Source organism: Lepus europaeus, chromosome 5, assembly GCF_033115175.1.
Source record: "Lepus europaeus isolate LE1 chromosome 5, mLepTim1.pri, whole genome shotgun sequence".
Taxonomy (NCBI): domain Eukaryota; kingdom Metazoa; phylum Chordata; class Mammalia; order Lagomorpha; family Leporidae; genus Lepus; species Lepus europaeus.
The window spans coordinates 152438307-152457004 of record NC_084831.1 but is presented as its reverse complement, the minus strand read 5'-3'; the positions used below and the strand labels follow the sequence as shown (position 1 = coordinate 152457004).

Sequence of the window (18698 nt, the reverse complement as noted above, 5' to 3'; positions counted from 1 at the left end):
TGTGTGTGTGTGCGTGTGTGCACCGCTGGGGCAGCCTGTGGCCCATGCAAGCTTCCTCACCTAACAGCTGTCCCAGATTAGGGTGCCTGACCTCCTCACCTAACAGCTGTCCCAGATTAGGGTGAGTGACCTCACCTAACAGCTGTCCCAGATTAGGGTGTGTGCCTCACCTAACAGCTGTACCAGATTAGGGTGCCTGACCTCCTCACCTAACAGCTGTCCCAGATTAGGGTGTGTGCCTCACCTAACAGCTGTCCCAGATTAGGGTGTGTGCCTCACCTAACAGCTGTACCAGATTAGGGTGCCTGACTTCCTCACCTAACAGCTGTCCCAGATTAGGGTGTGTGCCTCACCTAACAGCTGTACCAGATTAGGGTGCCTGACTTCCTCACCTAACAGCTGTCCCAGATTAGGGTGTGTGCCTCACCTAACAGCTGTACCAGATTAGGGTGCCTGACCTCCTCACCTAACAGCTGTCCCAGATTAGGGTGTGTGCCTCACCTAACAGCTGTACCAGATTAGGGTGCCTGACTTCCTCACCTAACAGCTGTCCCAGATTAGGGTGTGTGCCTCACCTAACAGCTGTACCAGATTAGGGTGCCTGACTTCCTCACCTAACAGCTGTCCCAGATTAGGGTGTGTGCCTCACCTAACAGCTGTACCAGATTAGGGTGCCTGACCTCCTCACCTAACAGCTGTCCCAGATTAGGGTGTGTGCCTCACCTAACAGCTGTCCCAGATTAGGGTGTGTGCCTCACCTAACAGCTGTCCCAGATTAGGGTGTGTGCCTCACCTAACAGCTGTACCAGATTAGGGTGTGTGCCTCACCTAACAGCTGTCCCAGATTAGGGTGTGTGCCTCACCTAACAGCTGTACCAGATTAGGGTGCTTGATTTCCTTCATGACTGCAGCTTCTTTCAGGAACTCCTCCACCTCCATGGTGTCCTCCTGGAAAAAGGACGGGAAAGGTGGGTGAGGGGAAGAAGGGCAGAGGGGCCGACCCCACCTTCATCGTCTGAGTCTACTCACACGCCTAAAACACCAACTCTCCGAGTCCGTGGAGCACTGGAGTTCATTCTCTGAGGAATTTTATCACAACCCACTGTGCTCTACAGAAGTCACAGAAAACTGTCCTGGAACTCGCTCATCTGTTGGAAACTGCAGTACACCCAGCAGTCGTGTCCTAGAGCCGACTGAAACATGCCCGGGACTCAGGTGGACAGCTGGGTCCTCTGGTGGCCTCTCCTCTGGCTCCGTCAGCCTTCAGACAGGAGACAGCACAGTTCACTGCTACCTGTCCATCTGCCTGAGGAGATGACGAGCTGCTGGAGCGGCGCTGTCCCCTTCCACCCTCACAATGCACTTGGTAACTAAGCAGAACAGACTGCTTAGCACTGCTGCACCAGAGCTCCTGGGCTCTGGGAGACTCTGCCGAGAACTGAGGGTGGCAACCTGTGTTTACTCCAGCAGACTGAGAGAAGAGAGCGGGAGCAGAGGAAGAACAAGTGATCGAACTGCGTGGAGGGGGGGAAGCAAGAACATCAAGGACAGAGTGAGAGCGCGCCCCAGGATTCAAGGAGCACGGATGGAGAATTCTGTCCCGCAGGGGTTGTTCTCGGAGGCAAACAGCTTGTTTAGCTTTTCTAAGCTCTAATTTGCTTCTAACCTCCTACAAGGAAGGTCTGTGTTAACAGCCTCCAGAGGCCAATCTTCCCCACACGTGGGTCTCCCAGCCTTGCAGTGAATAATCTCCCTTGCACTGTCAGCAATGGCACCAGGGTTAATCACTGCAATTTGCTAAAGTGCTTGGCACCAGTGGGTGGAAACTGTTCCAAAGCTGAAGAAGGGCACGCTGATATTTCAAGTGACTGGGCACACAGAGAAGGCCACCTGAGCACTGCAATCCTGCGCGACCTACCTTCAACGTCTTCACGGCCACCGTCAGGCTGTATTTCTTCCAGACGCCAACGTAAACCTCTCCGTACTGCCCACCCCCAAGTTTGTGCTTCATGGTGATGTCTGTTCTTTCCATCTCCCACTTGTCGTGGATGGGGGACACGCCGTAGACCGTAGGCTTATTACACTTGGGTGCTGGGTAGTGCAGGGTTGTCACCAGCCCATCGGCCACTGTGGAGTGGTGGTGGACGAGCTCTGCCAGGGTGCTGAAGCGGCTCTCCGCAGTTACGTACACCTGGTGGGCGAAGCAGACAAGCTAACGCACTTGACGGGAGGTGAGGGACCGGTCCTCAGCCCATGCTGCACTGGCCTCCAGACACAAAGACAGGGAGCTACCCTGACCGAGGTCAATGGACGACAGCAAGGCAAACGCAGGACCCCAGCTTCCTCTTAACCCAATCGTCCTCTTCTCCCCTAAATTAGTACAGTCTTTGGGGAAATCCTCCAATAGTTCTCTGGATCACCAAGCTCACTGACCTCCAAACACTTCTGAGCACCAAGACAGACTGTGGGACCTGGTATACGAAGGAGATGAAGGAAGAGACGCTCTGATTAAAGAGGGCAAGCAGGGGCCCGGCCTCCTGGAACCGCCATGCGGACTTCTAACACGTTGATTACCTTCGCCTGTATCTGAGCTATACAGATAATCATTTAATGTGTACTGCTGTGTGCCTGCTTTCTTGCATTCAACTTATTTTCGCCGTAATACAATCCACATCATGTCAAAGTCACCATCTTAGTATGTACAGCTCAAGTAATTTTTTTTCTGGGTTATTCACAACTATCCAACCGTCACCATTACCCAACTCCAGAACATTTTCATCATCCCAAAAAGAAACACCACACCCATCAGCAGGGTTCCCACTCCTCCATCCCACCCCCTGGCAATCATCACTCTCTCCAACTTGTGTGTGAGGCTCATTTAGGCCAGTGGCCAACACACTATTTGTAAAGGGCCGGGTTACAAACATCTTAGGCTTGTGGTCGGAGGGCCTCTGTCGCAAGTGCTCTCACTGTCCAGCGATGGAAATAACCATGACCATACATAAACCAATGGTGTGGGCTGGGTTCCAGTAGAGCTCTATTCACAATTAGGGCAGCTGGAGGGTCATGGCTAGCCCTGTCTGCTGTATGTGGCAGGACTATGTTCACCTCTGTTGCTGTATGGGATTCCATTTTATGAGTATCTTAGAATTTATTAATCTAGTCTACTGTTAGGTATTCAGCTGTTTGCAGTTTTGAGCTACCACGAATAATGCCACTAGGAACATTCCTGTAGGTGTCTTCTGGTACATACATGCATTCATTTCTGCTGGGTCTCTCTTACATTACGGTTTTATTTGGTTTGGTGAAAAGACAACATACCACGGATGGTGGATGGTGGTACGAAAGAGAATTAATAATCATTTCTGACTTTGCACTAGTCATTGTGTTTTTTAAAAAAATTTCTTGTAATCTTTACAATAATAAAAAATGGGATTTATTTACGGACTGGGAAATTGGTGCTTATTTAAGGTTGCTAATAAATGGTGTAGTAACAAAGCAAACCAGGTCCACCTGCTCCAAAGCCTCTGCTTCTCCCTACTACGCATACCACATAGAGGAAAATAATCAAAGAAACCACTCCACCTACATTTACACTGTTCAGTAAGGGAACAACTGACCTGGCCATGGTTCACAGTTTATGAAGCACAACAAAAGTTTCATTAGTACACAGCGGGTCTTCTCAACACGCAGACTGCTGAATGACTACTGTAAATTCATTCTGTAGTAACATGTAGTGTCCTCCCTTATCCACGTTTACGTGCCTGTTTCAGATACCCTTGGTCAGTACAGTACGATATTCTGAGAGGGGCTGGTGTTGTGGAACAGCAGGTAAGCTGCTGCCTGTGACACCAGCATCCCATGAGCACTGGTTCAAGTCCCGGCTACTCCTACTTCACAGCCATCTCCCTGCTAATGCACCTCAGAAAGCAGCAGAAGATGGCCCAAATGTTTGGGCCCCTGCACCCATGTGGGAGACCCCGGTGAAATTCCAGGCCCTTAGCTTCTGCCTGGCCCAGCCCTGGCTGATGTGGCCACTTGGGGAGTGAACCGGCGGATGGGAAGATCTCTCTCTCTCTTTCTCCCTCTCTCTAACTCTGCCTTTCAAATCAATACATCTTTTTTTTTAAATTAATTTATTTGAGAGGCATCTTTACAGAGAGAGAGAGAGGTCTGCTGGCTCACTCCCCAAATGGCCTCAATGGCTGAAGCTGAGCTGATCCAAAGCCAGGAGCCAGGAGATTCTTCTGGGTTTCCCACATGGATCCAGGGGCCCAAGCCCTTGAGCCATCTTCTATTGCTTTCCCAGGCCATCAGCAGGAAGCTGAATTGGAAATGGAGCAGCCAAGACTCAAACCAGCGCCCATAAGAGATGCTGGCACGACAGGCAGATGCTTAACCTATTATGCTATAGCGCCAGCTCAATAAATAAATCTTTAAAAATAACAGATATTCTAAGAACTATAACTCATTATATTGCTATAATTGTTTTTATATTTTACTATGTTATTGTTGCTAGTCTCTCACTATGTATGATTTATACGTTAAGCTTTATCATAGGTATACATACACAGGAAAAAACACAGAATATACAGGGTGTGGTGCTACCTGCAGCTTTAGGCATCTCCAGAGGGTCTTGGAATAAACGCCCATTGAACTAGGGGATGGCTGCATCGGGTTCTATTTGTGAACTGATGACTTGAAGAGCTTACAGTGGCTCCTACAGTTCCTATCATTTTTCACCTTCAAATTCTGCTTATCATTAATCTACTAACACACTTCTGCTTTTCCTTTCCATTACCATCTCATTTTGCAAAGAGCAAGGGTTGTCTACCATGTCTAACAGGCTGCCCTCATACAGTCAGCCATGTCAGCCGAGACGACCTCCTCCCACTCTGGTCACGCCGAGCACTGTTCCCACGGAGCAGCCAGCGCACAGCGGGCGTGGCTCCTGGCGGTCGTACCTTGCCGTCCGTGGCGGTGTTGATCCTGTAGTGATACACGCGCCCCTCGTACCGCAGCGAGATGGACAGCTGCCCAGGGCTGCTCTCACTTTCTCGCACCAGGAAGCTGCCATTGATGAGACTGCTGAGGAGATACTCGGCCGCGCTGCGGGACACGGGGCCGTGGTACCAGGAGTGCTTCTCCAAGCTGTTCACGGGGGTGATGTAGTTGCTCGGTACCCACCCCTGTCCATTCTTAGAGCGAACTTCACTCCACTCACCATTCTGGTTGTAACCAAGGACTCGCAACTTTTCACCTAGCCAGGAGGTCAGAATGAGAGATGTTAAGATTTCATTTTACACTGAAGCAACGGAATGTCAAACTTCAAACTCATTGAAAAATGAACCTGGAAACTTCGTCAAAAAAACGTCTTAAGTAACAAACAACCTTGGCCGCTCACCATATCCTGACAGACCTCTTCAGTTTACAGTCTGTGCCACAAAAGCATGTGAGAAACAGTTTTCTGGCGTAGACTGCACATAATTAAAGGTCTATATTGGCCAACGCCGTGGCTCAATAGGCTAATCCTCCGCCTGCAGCGCCGGCACCCCAGGTTCTAGTCCCAGTTGCTCCTCTTCCAGTCCAGCTCTCTGCTGTGGCCCGGGAGGGCAGTGGAGGATGGCCCAAGTGCTTGGGCCCTGCACCCATATGGGAAACCAGGAGAAGCACCTGGCTTCTGATCAGCGTGGTGCGCCGGCCACAGCAGCCACTGGGGGGTGAACCAAGAGAAAAAGGAAGACCTTTCTCTCTCACTGTCTAACTCTGCCTGTCAAAAAAAAGAAAGGTCTATACATGTTGTGACCTGGATGTCAGTTTGGATGCTGAGTGTCCCCCAAGGGCCCATGTGCTACAGGTTTGATCTCAAAGGCTTATGTTAATGACACTAAGATGGCAGAAACTTGAACCAATTATGGTGTCTGGGGGCAGCATCCTTGCACAACAGGTTAAACTGAAGCTTGCAACGCCGGCATCCCATATAGGAGTGCCAGTTCCAGTCCTGGCTGCTCTGCTTCCAATCCAGCTCCCTGCCAATACACCCGGGAAGGCAGCATTGTGTAGGTGTTATATAAATAAGTACATTATGTAAGTACAGGAGCCCCTGCAACCATGTGGGAGACCAGGATGGATTTCCTGGCTCCTGGCCCGACCTGGCTGTTGCAGTCATTTGGAAGTGATCAGATTGGGTCGTTATGGGGGAACCCCTACAATTAAATCTCAGTAGCTTCCTAAGAGACTACACAGCCACAGTTGTGTGTCCTCTCTTAACATAGGGTGCTCTGGGTCTCCTCAGACTCTGCCAGCACTGACACCATCACCTGATGCCAGACCAGTGAGGGTGCCCTATCATGGACTTGAACCTAATACACCACCTGAAGACGGTCCTTAGGAAAGTATGTATAGTAGCAAGATGGGAAAAAAGACAGAGAGATTACTCAGATGGCTGCAAAACAGCATAGTGCTCACTCTTCTAAAGAAAAATAAAATTCACTCCTTTCAAAATAGTTTATCAATGAGGGTATTTCATGTAGAGATGGTCCACTGCTGATCACAAGCAAGGACTGAGGTGCCAAATTACTTCTAAATTTCATTTGGCACCAAAGCAGAAACATCATCCATGTCAAAACACAGATCACAGAGGGGAGGGCAGGGCCTGGGGGTAGGAGGATCAGCAGTGAGAACTCTCAAGCAGAATCTTTTCTAGAACTCAAGTTTTAGAAGAGTTAGCATTTCTCGGAGCCAGCACTGTGGCATGCAGGTAAAGCCGCTGCCTGCAGTGCAAGCATCCCACGTGGGCACTGGTTCGAGTCCTGGCTGCTCCACTTCTGATCCAGCTCTCTGCTATGGCCTGGGAAAATAGTAGAGGACAACCCAAGTCCTTGGGCCCCTGCACCTAGGTGGGAGATCCAGAAGAAATTCCTGGCTCCTGGTGCAGCTCTGACCATTGCAGCCATCTTGGGAAGTGAACCAGAGGATGGAAGACTGACACCTGTCTCTGTCTCTCTGCCTCTTCTCTGTAACTCTGCCTTTCAAATAAATAAATAAAATCTTTAAAAAAAAAAAAAAAGGTTAGCATTTCTTTCCTATTTCCCACTAAGAATGAATCACTCCTATCTATTCCTCTAAAATTGGTGTGTGGGAAGGGAAGCTGACTGTTAATATTGGAACCCAAAACCCAAGTCACTGTGGATCTGTGGATCTTTGCGTGTACCTTGATTTCTCTATTAAAGCTGTGAGCATCAAATTCAGGCTTCAACACACCTCTTGCCCTATCCTTGGAGCACAGGTTAAAAGCTTCTTTAGTAAAACAGAGAAGATGAGGAGATACTGTTGGTGATAAATGCTGACGAATCCTTGCAGTGCCTTAAGGCTCTGGTCATTAAGAGATGCAAGTGTTTGTGTGTGTGTGTGTGTGTGTGTTTACAGGCAGAGTGGATAGTGAGAGAGAGACAGAGAGAAAGGTCTTCCTTTTGCCGTTGGTTCACCCTCCAATGGCCGCCGCGGCCGGCGCACCGCACTGATCCGAAGCCAGGAGCCAGGTGCTTCTCCTGGTCTCCCATGGGGTGCAGGGCCCAAGCACCTGGGCCATCCTCCACTGCACTCCCGGGCCACAGCAGAGAGCTGACCTGGAAGAGGGGCAACCGGGACAGAATCCGGCGCCCCGACCGGGACTAGAACCCGGGGTGCCGGCGCCGCAAGGCGGAGGATTAACCTATTGAGCCATGGCGCCGGCTGAGATGCAAGTGTTTGTACAGCATTCACACAGACTTCCTCAGTGACAAAAGGCAGAAGGAAGCCCCATCAGTGAAAGGCGCAGGGCCTGAAGTCATCAGGCAAGTACTACTGAGGAGAAACTCCGTGTTCTGGGGATCAGCGATCTCGGGCCGGTAGTCTACAGAACGTTTGCTATCAGGTATTTGTTAGCCCCTACCTCTCAACTGAAATAACTGGAGAGAGAACACAAGAGTGTGTGCACACACATACGTGTGTGCTTCTATGAAATACACACGCATGTACTGTACACAGACAGGAGTGTGTCTGGGGTGGGGGTGCGTATGTGCAACTGAGGAGATAAATACCATCATGCTGACAGGAAAAAATGATCTTGGAAGAAAATAGTGCTCTCTAGCTTTTCTCCATTGATCCACAAGAACTAGAAGTGAGGACTAAGCAGTATCTCAATACACATCATCACATTTTACACTGCTGCCTTCTTTAAGAGAACTGACCGCGGCAGGCCATTGTAATTAGCGTCCAGTCAACTGCCCTGGGCTGGTTATTTGTCTCATCTCCATTCTGGAAGTTCTGGCCACTGTGGAAGCTGACTAGGGGACGACCAACAGGGATACAAACACTGGCCCTCTCTGGAAAGGAATCCTGGAATTTTTAAAACAAGCAAAATTCCATCTTCAAAGAAGGAACTAAAATCAGTCCTGGTGTTTTATTTTTAAAACATGTTCATATCTTTTAAAATAAGAAAATAGCAACAGTATGACATCATTTATATTCATAAGGGCATGATACAAAAAGCTGGCGTTTCGTGGGTTGTAAGAGAAACCCCTATGGCCACAGACCGAGATAACCTTCGTGCCAGAGCTGCACACTGCTGTTGCTCTAACTGGTAACTGAGGCATCAGCAGACTTTCTTCATCAGTGTTTCCTTGGCAACTGAGTTATCTTGGAAAATACTGACAAGAAAATTAAACCTGGGAAAGAATGTTCTGAGTCATCACTTCACAAATGTCTCCACTGAAGGATCGGGGTAAAACAGACTGTGAGTCCTACAGACACTACTGTACAGTACAAAATCTCTCCGAAATTCTTAATTTATCCTCAAACTGTAAAATTTTCCTGACTGTATAAGCATAACCCCTAAAAATACAACACAATGATCAGCATCCTGTCCCCAATACTACCCCAAACCTTTAAGTAATTGCTGTCTGTTTCCCATGCCTTGAGAACTCCTGGTACATGCACACATACAATCATATCTGCTCTAGGCCACAGCTCTAACTCAGTTTGAGAAATTCAGGTTTAAGAATTTCTGCATTTGATCAATCTGGCTAGACTTTAAGAATTGATGTATATAAAAATTATACAAGGGGTGCGCATTTGGTGCAGGTTAGCTGCCTCTTGGGACGTCCACATCCCATGTGAGAGTACACTTTTTCTTCCTTTTTTTTTTTTTTTTTTTTAAAGATTTACTTTATTTATTTGAAAGAGTTACAGAGAGAGGTAGAGATAGAGAAAGAGGTCTTCCATCTGCTGGTTCACTCCCCAGATGGCCATAACGGCCGGAGCTGCACCAATCTGAAGCCAGGAGCCAGGAGCCTCTTCCAGGTTTCCCACGTGGGTGCAGGGGCCCAAGGACTTGGGCCATCTTCCACTGCTTTCCCAGGCCACAGCCGAGAGCTGGATTGGAAGAGAACCAGCCAGGACTTGAACCAGCACCCATATGGGATGCCGGCGCTTCAGGCCAGGGCTTTAACCTGCTGCGCCACCGCGCTGGCCCCTAGAGTACACTTTTTCAAGATCCATCTCCACTTCTGATCCATCTTCCAGCTAATACCTCTGGGAAGGCAGTGGGTCATGGCTCAAGTGCCTGGGTCCCTGCTACCCACAAGGAAGAGCTGGATTGAGTTCCCAGCTCCTGGCTTCAGCCTGGCTCACAGCCCTGGTTGTTACAGGCCATTTGGGGAGTCAACCAGCAAATGGAAGATTTCTGTCTGCCTCTCAAATAAAATGAAAATAAATCTTTAAAAAACTTTAATTATACCTAGAGTAACATTATTTGGGGGGGGGGGGGGCTGTCTTCTTGTTTTGGAACACCAACTCCCATTTGATACCTCATTCTGAACCTTCCAAGTACAAAGCATCTATCTCTATGACAAATACTCATTTAAGTTATAATTTCAGTTAACTAAAAATTATCCCAAGATATATTTTTTTCCTCAGTAGAGGCTTTCATAAATTGAAAATGCAAGAACAAGTTTAGACAGACCAGCAATAAAATTCATGGACACAATGAAAATGTCCTCACAGTCTCATTTCTTCCTTATAAGAGTTCTCCCTTTTTTCGCTCTTGTTCAAGAAATACAGGTGTGACTTTCCTTGGTCATGTCCTTAGTCCTCCTTTTTTAGAAGAATTCACTATTGAAATAAACTACTATTTTCTTGAGATTATAATAAAACCATTCCTACTATTACTTTGATTAACCCCTATAAACACAAAAGATAGGCCACAACAACTCAAAGCTGGATCCCAACAGGCAGCTTGTGCCAGAATGCAGAACACTGGATTAGTATCTCCACGCACAAAGTCTTGCTCCAAAAATGAGCATTTTAGCTGAACCCAGTATAAATGGTGTCCTTATTGCTGTAGCTGGCTGACATCCTGAGTGCAAGTTCTGAAACCCACTGGGACTGGTATGGACGAATTCTGGGCAGTTACTCCCCAGACCCAAATTCTGAGCAGCACCGGGCTCTGGCAACATAACTCAACTTAGGAAGTCACCGCTCAGTCAGACCAGAGTCTTACCTTTGAGGCAGATGAGCACTGGCCCATCACATACAGTACAGAATTCTGAGAATCAGGGAAGTTTACATACAGAGTATTCTAAGGTGTTTATTCTCATTTTGTCCCTAATAAATATAGAGTTACACATCATAGGGCATTATCCCATACACAGGCAAAAAAAGATAGTGAACCCACAGCATCTGACCCAAGTGACCTACCTAATTTTAGTCAGCGGCAGAAGCCAGGCAGGCTCCTGATCTCTTAACCACCAGTGAGAACTCAGAGATACTACATAGACGCCTCACCTTTAGTGATGCTGAGTGTGTTGTCACCACTGGCTACAAAATCATAAAGTGCAACGAAGAGATTAGGGTCACTCTCGGTGGCTCCAAGCAGGTTCTCCTTGGAGCTCCACCTGATGGCTTCGTTCAGTGCTTGGGGTTCAAGATCACAACCATAGGGACGGTGCAAAGCTTCTGAAAGACAGAAAAAGGGAATGGAACTCCCAGTGAGTTCAACAGCTGAAAATCCATCTGAATTCAGTACATACCCAGAGTTTCAGCGGCTAGCATATACCGACAGCTACAAAGTGGGACAGCACCGTCCAGCCTGTGCAGTCACACAGAATAACAAAGAGGCACTACGTCTCCTGAGCACAAGAACACAATTTCCTTGTTGAAAACACAGCAAGGCAGGTAGAGAAAAGATCACTGCATGAGAATTTGGCCCCGATTGATAGGCACTCGCTGCCAGAATGAAACAGGAAAGGCATACTTTCCTGAAAGAGAGAAAAGCAAAGAAGTCTCAGAATGAAGTGGCTACTCGTTTTGTAAGACATGTTCACCATTTTGTTGCACTGGTGGTTTTAAACCACAGGTAAGTTTTCTCAGTCCTCCCAAAATACCTCTTTCCCTTACCTTCCTCATATAAAACAAATTGTAGAAAAGATAATTTTTGAGAAGTATTTGAGTACTGTATAAATCTAGACCCCTTTATACAGGGAAAATTGTTTTTAAAAAGTGCTTCTAGAAAAACAATTCTGAAATTATCTGTAACATAAAATATAATACAAAATATGCTTGAGAGTTGAAAATAGTCTTACATTACTATGTACTATATGTGAAACAACTTGCTATTATTCATTGTTTTAAATGAGAATTTTACTCTATTTTCTTCCCTGGGCAGAACATTTTTATAAATCATCAATAATTTAATTGAAAGTCCTAGAAAATACTGCCACCAATGGACATTTACTGAGTTTCTACCAATGTGCACTGGCTGGAGACTTGTAAGAACTCTTTTTTCTTCAAGGCTTTACAGTTCCCAAATTTATTCACATTACACAAATAGATCACCTGTTCCCTACAGCCCAGGTCAGTTATAAAAATGCACATTGTCCTCCCAGTAGTGATTTTCTTCATTATTGGGACTGTTTTTACTGGCTGTCTGCCAAGGCGTACTACTGAATGGTCTATCATAAAGAGACATTTTTCTGCTATGTCTCTTTGCTTCTATTCATTTTTTAAATTTCAAATTGGTTTCATCTGTTTGAGGGGGAAGAGCCTTTGAATCTGTGGTTGTCTGTCAAGTCCATTCCCTCTTCTCTACCTCTAGCCCCAGCATCTCTCACCTGGACTACTGCCTCCAGTCTTGTCTCCCTCAAATCCATCCTCCACACAGCTGGCAAAGTGATCTGTTCAAGACAAAAATTGGACCATGTTACTCTTCTTAAGGCTCTTCACCAGTTCCCCACCAGGTTGAAGTCTCCTTACCATGACCCTAAGTCCCTCCACGACGAGGCCTCTCCCTAGCCCACCCCTCCAGTTGCACACTCTAGCATTCTCCACGCTGCTCCCCACCGTCTGACCCCAGTCCACCAGAACTGGTTCTCCCCTTCTCACCCACCATTCCTTTCACTGGCTGACTTGGACTCATTCTGGAACACTCAACACCCCTGGGAGTACACCCCTCCCAGACCACTTGGTACAGTGGCACCTTCCAGCTTGGTCTCTGTATTTATAGTGGCCACTTGTTGGTGTTGCTTCCCAAACTGTATGATGTGCTCCTTGGGAACAGGAAGTTCATCTATGTGCTTTCCTTCTGTTGACTTACATAGTATGTGTTCAATAAATGTTAGCTAAACAAATGTGATAATATGTGACTAGAAACAATAAGATAAATCTTAGTCTTAAAATCACATTAACGAAATGTTTAAAAATTGATCTTCTAATTGTCTATGTGACAGAGAAATTCTTGTTGTGGATTAGATATGTAATTTTAACAGCCTTAGACTCTGTTTAGCTTTATCGCATTTCCTACATGTCTTTGTCAAATAAATAAATCAAACTATTTTTTAAAAGATTATTTATTTGAAAGTCAGAGCTACACAGAGGAGAGGCAGACAGAGACAGAGAGAGATCTTCAATCTGCTGTTTCACCTTCAGTTGGCTGCAATGGCCAGAGCTGCGCCGATCTGAAGCCAGGAGCCAGGAGCCAGGAGCCAGGAGCCAGGAGCTTCCTCCGGGTCTCCCACGTGGGTGCAAGGTCCCAAGGTCTTGGGAGATTTTCTACCGCTTTCCAAGGCCATAGCAGAGAGCTGATCAGAAGTAGAGCAACCGGACACAAACCGGTGCCCATATGGGACAACAGCATTGCAGGCGGCGGCTTTACCCTCTATGCCACAGCACCAGCCCCAATAAATGAAACTTTTTAAAAAAGTATATATATATATATATATATATATATATATGTGTGTGTGTGTGTGTGTGTGTGTGTATGCACTCTTTAAGGTAGTCACATGTACTATATTTTTCTTTATTCTAATGAAAAAATTATCTACCCTTGCAAATTTCCACTGGCTACAAAATGCCAATCCTTTACCAAAATGAAAAGACTTGGCCAGCATTGTGTCTCAGTAAATTAAGCTGCCACCTGTGATGCCAGCATCCATAGAGGCACACGTTCGATTCCCAGCAGCTCCACTTCAGATCCAGCTCACTGCTGATGCACCTGGCAAAGCAGCAGTAGACAGTCCAAGTCCTTGGGTTCCTGCACCCATGCGGGAGACCTAGATGGAGTTCCAGGCTCCTGGCTTCTGGCTGGCCCAGTGCTGGCTGTTGCAGCCATTTTGGGATGTGAGCCAGCATACAGAAGATCTTGATCTCTCTCTGTCTCTCCCTTTCTCTGTAACTCTACCTTTCAAATAAATAAATCTTCAACAAAAAAAATGAAAAGATCTGCCAAGAGTTACAGAAAATACACAAGTGACAACGCAGCCTGTCTCCATACTAAATACCACATGAACCACAATGGGTTCCCAGTGACAGTCATAACATATCACAATGTTTCATAATTATTGCTCTGCTTAATAATCGTCAAACAGTCTAAGTACATTTCATTCTTTTTAGATAGGGGAAAGTTCCCATTGTTTGAAATTGTAAAAGGGATAACAACTCTACACTAAGAAGAACTTTGTGTTGTCAATGACCACATTAGAGACACTGTGGTGAAAGCCAAGTTAAACCATATCAGGACAAAAAACAGCAAGTGGTATACATTTATCAGTTACTTTGTGAAACCCTATTGACACCTAATTCTTCCACAACTAGTCATCTGAGTGAACTTCGACGTACATGCTAGGCACCGTGCTGAGCTTCAGAATACACGCACTGACACTCACCAACACTACTCGGACCTCACATGCAAACATAAACATACTCTATTCCTTCCCCTATGCTGCTTCTCCCACAGAATTCCCATCGCAGCTAACGGCAATCCACCTTTTCAGTTGCTCAGCTTACAAGGTTTGCAATCACATGGCCACAACTGTGGCACAATGGGTTAAGCTGCCACAGGCTACACCAATATCCCATATGAGTCCAAGTTCAAGTCCCAGCTGCTCTGCTTCTGATCCAACTCCCTGCTGGTGTATCTGGAAAAGCACGGAAGAAAGCCCAAGTGCTTAGAACCCTGCCACCCTCAGGGAAACCCGGATGGAGCTCCCGGCTCCTGGCTCGGTCCAGCCCCAGCCATTGCAGCTGTTTGGGGAGTGAACCGGCGGACAGAAGATCTCATTCTCTCTAAATACATAAATCTTTAAAGAAATTTTTGGAATTGTTTGTGACTCCTTTCTTGCTCTGACATGACATCTAACACATTGAGAAATCCTGCTGGTATTGCCTTCAAAACTAAAGCTGGGGGAGAGGGCATTTACCCTAGCAGTTAGAACACCAGTTAGGATGCCCACATCCCATATTGAGTACCTGGCTCCTGATGCAGAGCCTGGGAGGCAGCAGTGACTGTTCCATTAACTGAGTGCCTGCCACCTACGTGGGAGACCTAGATTGACTCTTCTCAGCTCCCGGGCTCGGCCTAACCTAGTCCTAGATGTTTCGGCCTAACCTAGTCCTGGATGTTTTGGGCATCTGGGGCGTGAGCCAGTGGGAAAGCTCTCTCACTTGCTGTCTCTATAAGTAAACAACAATTAAAACTTGTTTTTAGCTTTTAAAAATTTTTTATTTATTTGAAAGGTAGAGTTACAAACAGAGCAAGAGACAGAGAGAGAGGTCTTCCACCCATGCTTCACTCCCCAAATGGCCACAACGGCCAGAGCTGGGCCGATCTGAAACCAGGAGCTTCTTCTGGGTTTCCCACCTGGGTGCAGGGGCCCAAGCACTTGGGCCACAGTCCACTGCTTTCCCAGGCTGGATTGGAAGTGGAACAGCTGGGACTCAAACTGGAGACCATATAGAACAGCAGAGGCTTAGCCTACCACACCATAGCAACGGTCCCATAGTTAGAAATTAATGTATTCAGAATCTATCCATTTCTCACTTACTCCCTCGACTACCACCATCCTGTCACTACCAGTATATTGCACCTGGGTTACTTCATTTCACTCAACTACTAACTGATTCCCATTCTCCTGCACTTGCTCACTGCTTACTCACTAGTCAGACTGTGTGACCCCTCTGTTCTCAACTCATCAATGCTTTCCGTGTTGGAGAACGCACCCAAACCCTGAAATCCTTACAGGCCCTCCACGGTCGGCCTTGCTCGGTTCACTTCCTACTGCTCTTCTCCGAGCTTGCTTCCGTCTGGCCCCTGGCTTCCTGGCTCTGGCCTGGATACAGGTGCACCCCTGCCGCTAGATGTTTCAGTGGCTCTTCCCTTCCATGACATTTCACTCAGATGTCACCCTGTCAGTATGGCCTTCTCTGAGTGTGGAGAGCAAGAGGAGCTGAGGTTTGACAGCACCGCCCTGCGTGGCCCACTGCACGCAGGAGACCTCTCAGCATGACGACACCTGCATGATGGCTCTGGGGCTGGCCCTGTGGAGCCCAGGGTCACCATGCAACCTCCCTTTCCATACACTGCCAGTCCCTTCCCCTTTCACGTAGCACAAACTACAGTTTTGCAACTAGAACGAGTGCCAGTTAAGCAATCTCCACAATGGGGTCAGAGTGCGTCCCTGTGATGACCTTTAGTTAATTATAATATTATTATCATAAAATTACCATGGCTGACATTCCCCCTGCCATCATGCACCTGATGCAATGACACTTCCCAGATTTCCAAAAACGGGCAGCACTGGAACCCTGCCCCAAGCTCTACCTCTGAATATTCAAGGAAGCCCTGCCCTAGACAACACCTCCTATGATGCCAGATAGTATGAGAAGACAGCCCGCACCTGCAGCTCGCAGCTTGCTCTGAGTTTGCCAGCACTCCTTCTCAACTGTGTTCTTTCACTTTCAATAAATCTTGCTTTCCTGCTTACCTTTATCTATGTCTTGTCCTTGACCTCCTCATGTGGAGTCAAGGACCTGCGCCAAGCCTGGCCAGGGGCCACCACAACACGACTCTCTTACTTAAAGAACCTCTATTCCTAACAACACTCCCACATCCCACGTATCCCCCTGCCTGATTTACTCTCCACAGCAATTACTGCCACCAAATATATTGTATAATGTATCGTGTCCAATTGTATTATCCAAGGATTTGTTTTGTCCACTAAGTGAAACCAAATTAGTGCTTATATGTAAGAGGGTCTCATCAAAGGTGGCTGCCACACTTACACAAGACGCCAGGGGCAGAATCTCAAACAAAACTATGGAGAGTCAGGTAACGTTTGAATTCAACAAGCATTTAGACAGGACAAGCAGGAATTCTTAGTCATGACTCAGTGTGCAAGGGCAAGTTAATAACGTGTTCATCTGTACTGAAAAGGAACTCCTGTCTCCATACGGGACTGCTAAAACCAAGACACCTTCTAAAAAACACAAAAGGAGAAAACAGAACGAGACATATGACACAAATGTATGTCAAAAGATATTAAAAGATATTCACAGGCCAAACACTACTATCTGTTTCTCAAATATACAAAGAAATAAAAACAGGATAAAAGTCATTTTGAGGCTAATGGATTAACGTGAAAATCCTTTTTATCCTCCACTCTCCATTTTTGATTTATGGTTTTTTTTATTAAGTCAAAAGACCTTAACTTCCTTCCTTAGCTGTTTCTTCCCACTCACCCTTTTGTTCTCACAGAACTGAGGGTCCATTTCCCGTACAATCCGTCTGCACAGGATATACACGTAAACGCCATCCTACCCACTCAAACCAAACAAAAGGAAAACTTGTCCCTAGGAAAAAACATCCCAACATTTTCCTGAGGCCAAGAATGAACAAGTATTGGCTCACGCAGAGTAAAGAACTAAATGGGAAAGAACACGCTAAAGAGTGACGGCGAGCACAGAATTAGACTAAAGCCCCAGGGAAGGACCAGTAAATGTCACAGCGGTCACAGCGTCACCCCACGGGCCCAGTCGACGCCACTCTCCTCTTCAGTTAAGACAGACACCATGACTAAGATATACGGTCCCTGCCTGAAGCCCGCAAGTGTGCAGGCTGGGAATGTTTTATTTTTGAACAATGTGAACTGTTATATATTAGGTAACTGAGACAGCAAATTAACTCATCTTCCACTAACTGCTGCCATAGATCATGGATCTGAGAAAACAATACTCCGATTTTTACTTACTTCTAGTGTCTCTTTAAAGGACCCGTGTGGCACAAGTATAAAATATATTTTTATTATTTTTCCTATTGTTACATTTGTAGGATAAAACAGAAATAAAGAACAGAAATAACAGCTTGTACAAGTAAATTATTATGATTAAACAAGTTTAAGCCAAGAGTAATAAACTTTAAACTCAAATTCAGAGATACTTCCTAAACTTATGGTTTCATTTTATTAAAAACACTTATCACCAATTAGTCATTCAAGAACTTTTGTCAGTTTAATTAGATGTCTGTCATATAGTAATTGGAAAAAAATAAAAGATACAATTTTTACTTCAGGCACTTTTAAGTATTTTATAAACTCTTATCTTGCCAGAATTCTACTTTATGTGACTGCATATTCTCCAAGAAGTGAATAATTTTTAGTATGTTTTAAAAGTTGTGTCAAATGAATCAGTCAACAGTTCCCAATACAGCTCAAGTTCTTCACGTCAAGCAGTACATATCCTAACACCAGAGACTGTTATTTATACATATATTCCACTCAGTAATACTTGCCGAGGCTCTACTGCAGAATGCCAGAAATACAGCATCCAGACCTTCACTGACCGAGACGAAGGCGACAATGCTGACAGACAAGATGGATTTCCTCACGTCCTCATGCACACCCGGTCGCCGTGGTCAGCCACCCCGCCACGGTCCCCTCTGAGCCATACCTGGTGCGCTGTGCAGAGCAGGTCCGGAGGCTCTGCCGCTCAGGCAGCAAAGTGCCGGGTCCTGAGCTCTGCCGTAATTACGAGGTGGAAGCAGCACTGTCCCGAGGACCATATCTCCGCCCCGAAGCACAGAGGTTAACTGTCCTATGTACGAAGAAGTCCTAGGAGTCCACTCCCTGACATGCAACACCCATGCACGCCCCATGTACTCACACACTCAGCGGCCAGAGGGAGCCAATGAAGGGATGAGCACTCACAACTCCCCAAGTGGGCGGAGAGCAACCCAAGGAAAATTCTAGTCATCAGCAAGACTCAGTCAGAAAGCAGTTACTTCAACAACTCCAGAAACATTTTCAAAATACGTATAAATAAAATGAACACACATGTAACGAACAAACAGCTTAATATAACAAGACTATTTAAGGATCAGTACATAAGCATGG

At 46.4% G+C, this 18698-nt stretch overlaps 1 protein-coding gene across 5 annotated transcripts in view; it reads right to left on the bottom strand.

The window, feature by feature from the left end:
* The window catches only part of ABL2 (ABL proto-oncogene 2, non-receptor tyrosine kinase), a 118586-nt gene that overhangs the window by 16360 nt on the left and 83528 nt on the right, over window positions 1-18698 (bottom strand). For 2 of the 5 annotated variants that reach the window (XM_062192954.1, XM_062192956.1), the window contains exons 1-6: window positions 18256-18389; window positions 12150-12212; window positions 10825-10995; window positions 4965-5260; window positions 1919-2191; window positions 864-948 (exon numbers count right to left, since the gene is read on the bottom strand). In XM_062192954.1, the coding sequence (XP_062048938.1) occupies window positions 864-948; window positions 1919-2191; window positions 4965-5260; window positions 10825-10995; window positions 12150-12212; window positions 18256-18367 (1000 nt within the window). In that variant the 5' untranslated portion in view covers window positions 18368-18389. Of the gene's footprint in view, window positions 1-863; window positions 949-1918; window positions 2192-4964; window positions 5261-10824; window positions 10996-12149; window positions 12213-12957; window positions 12979-18255; window positions 18390-18698 lie in introns of those variants that run through there. The other 3 variants (XM_062192953.1, XM_062192955.1, XM_062192957.1) reach the window with 2 other exon arrangements.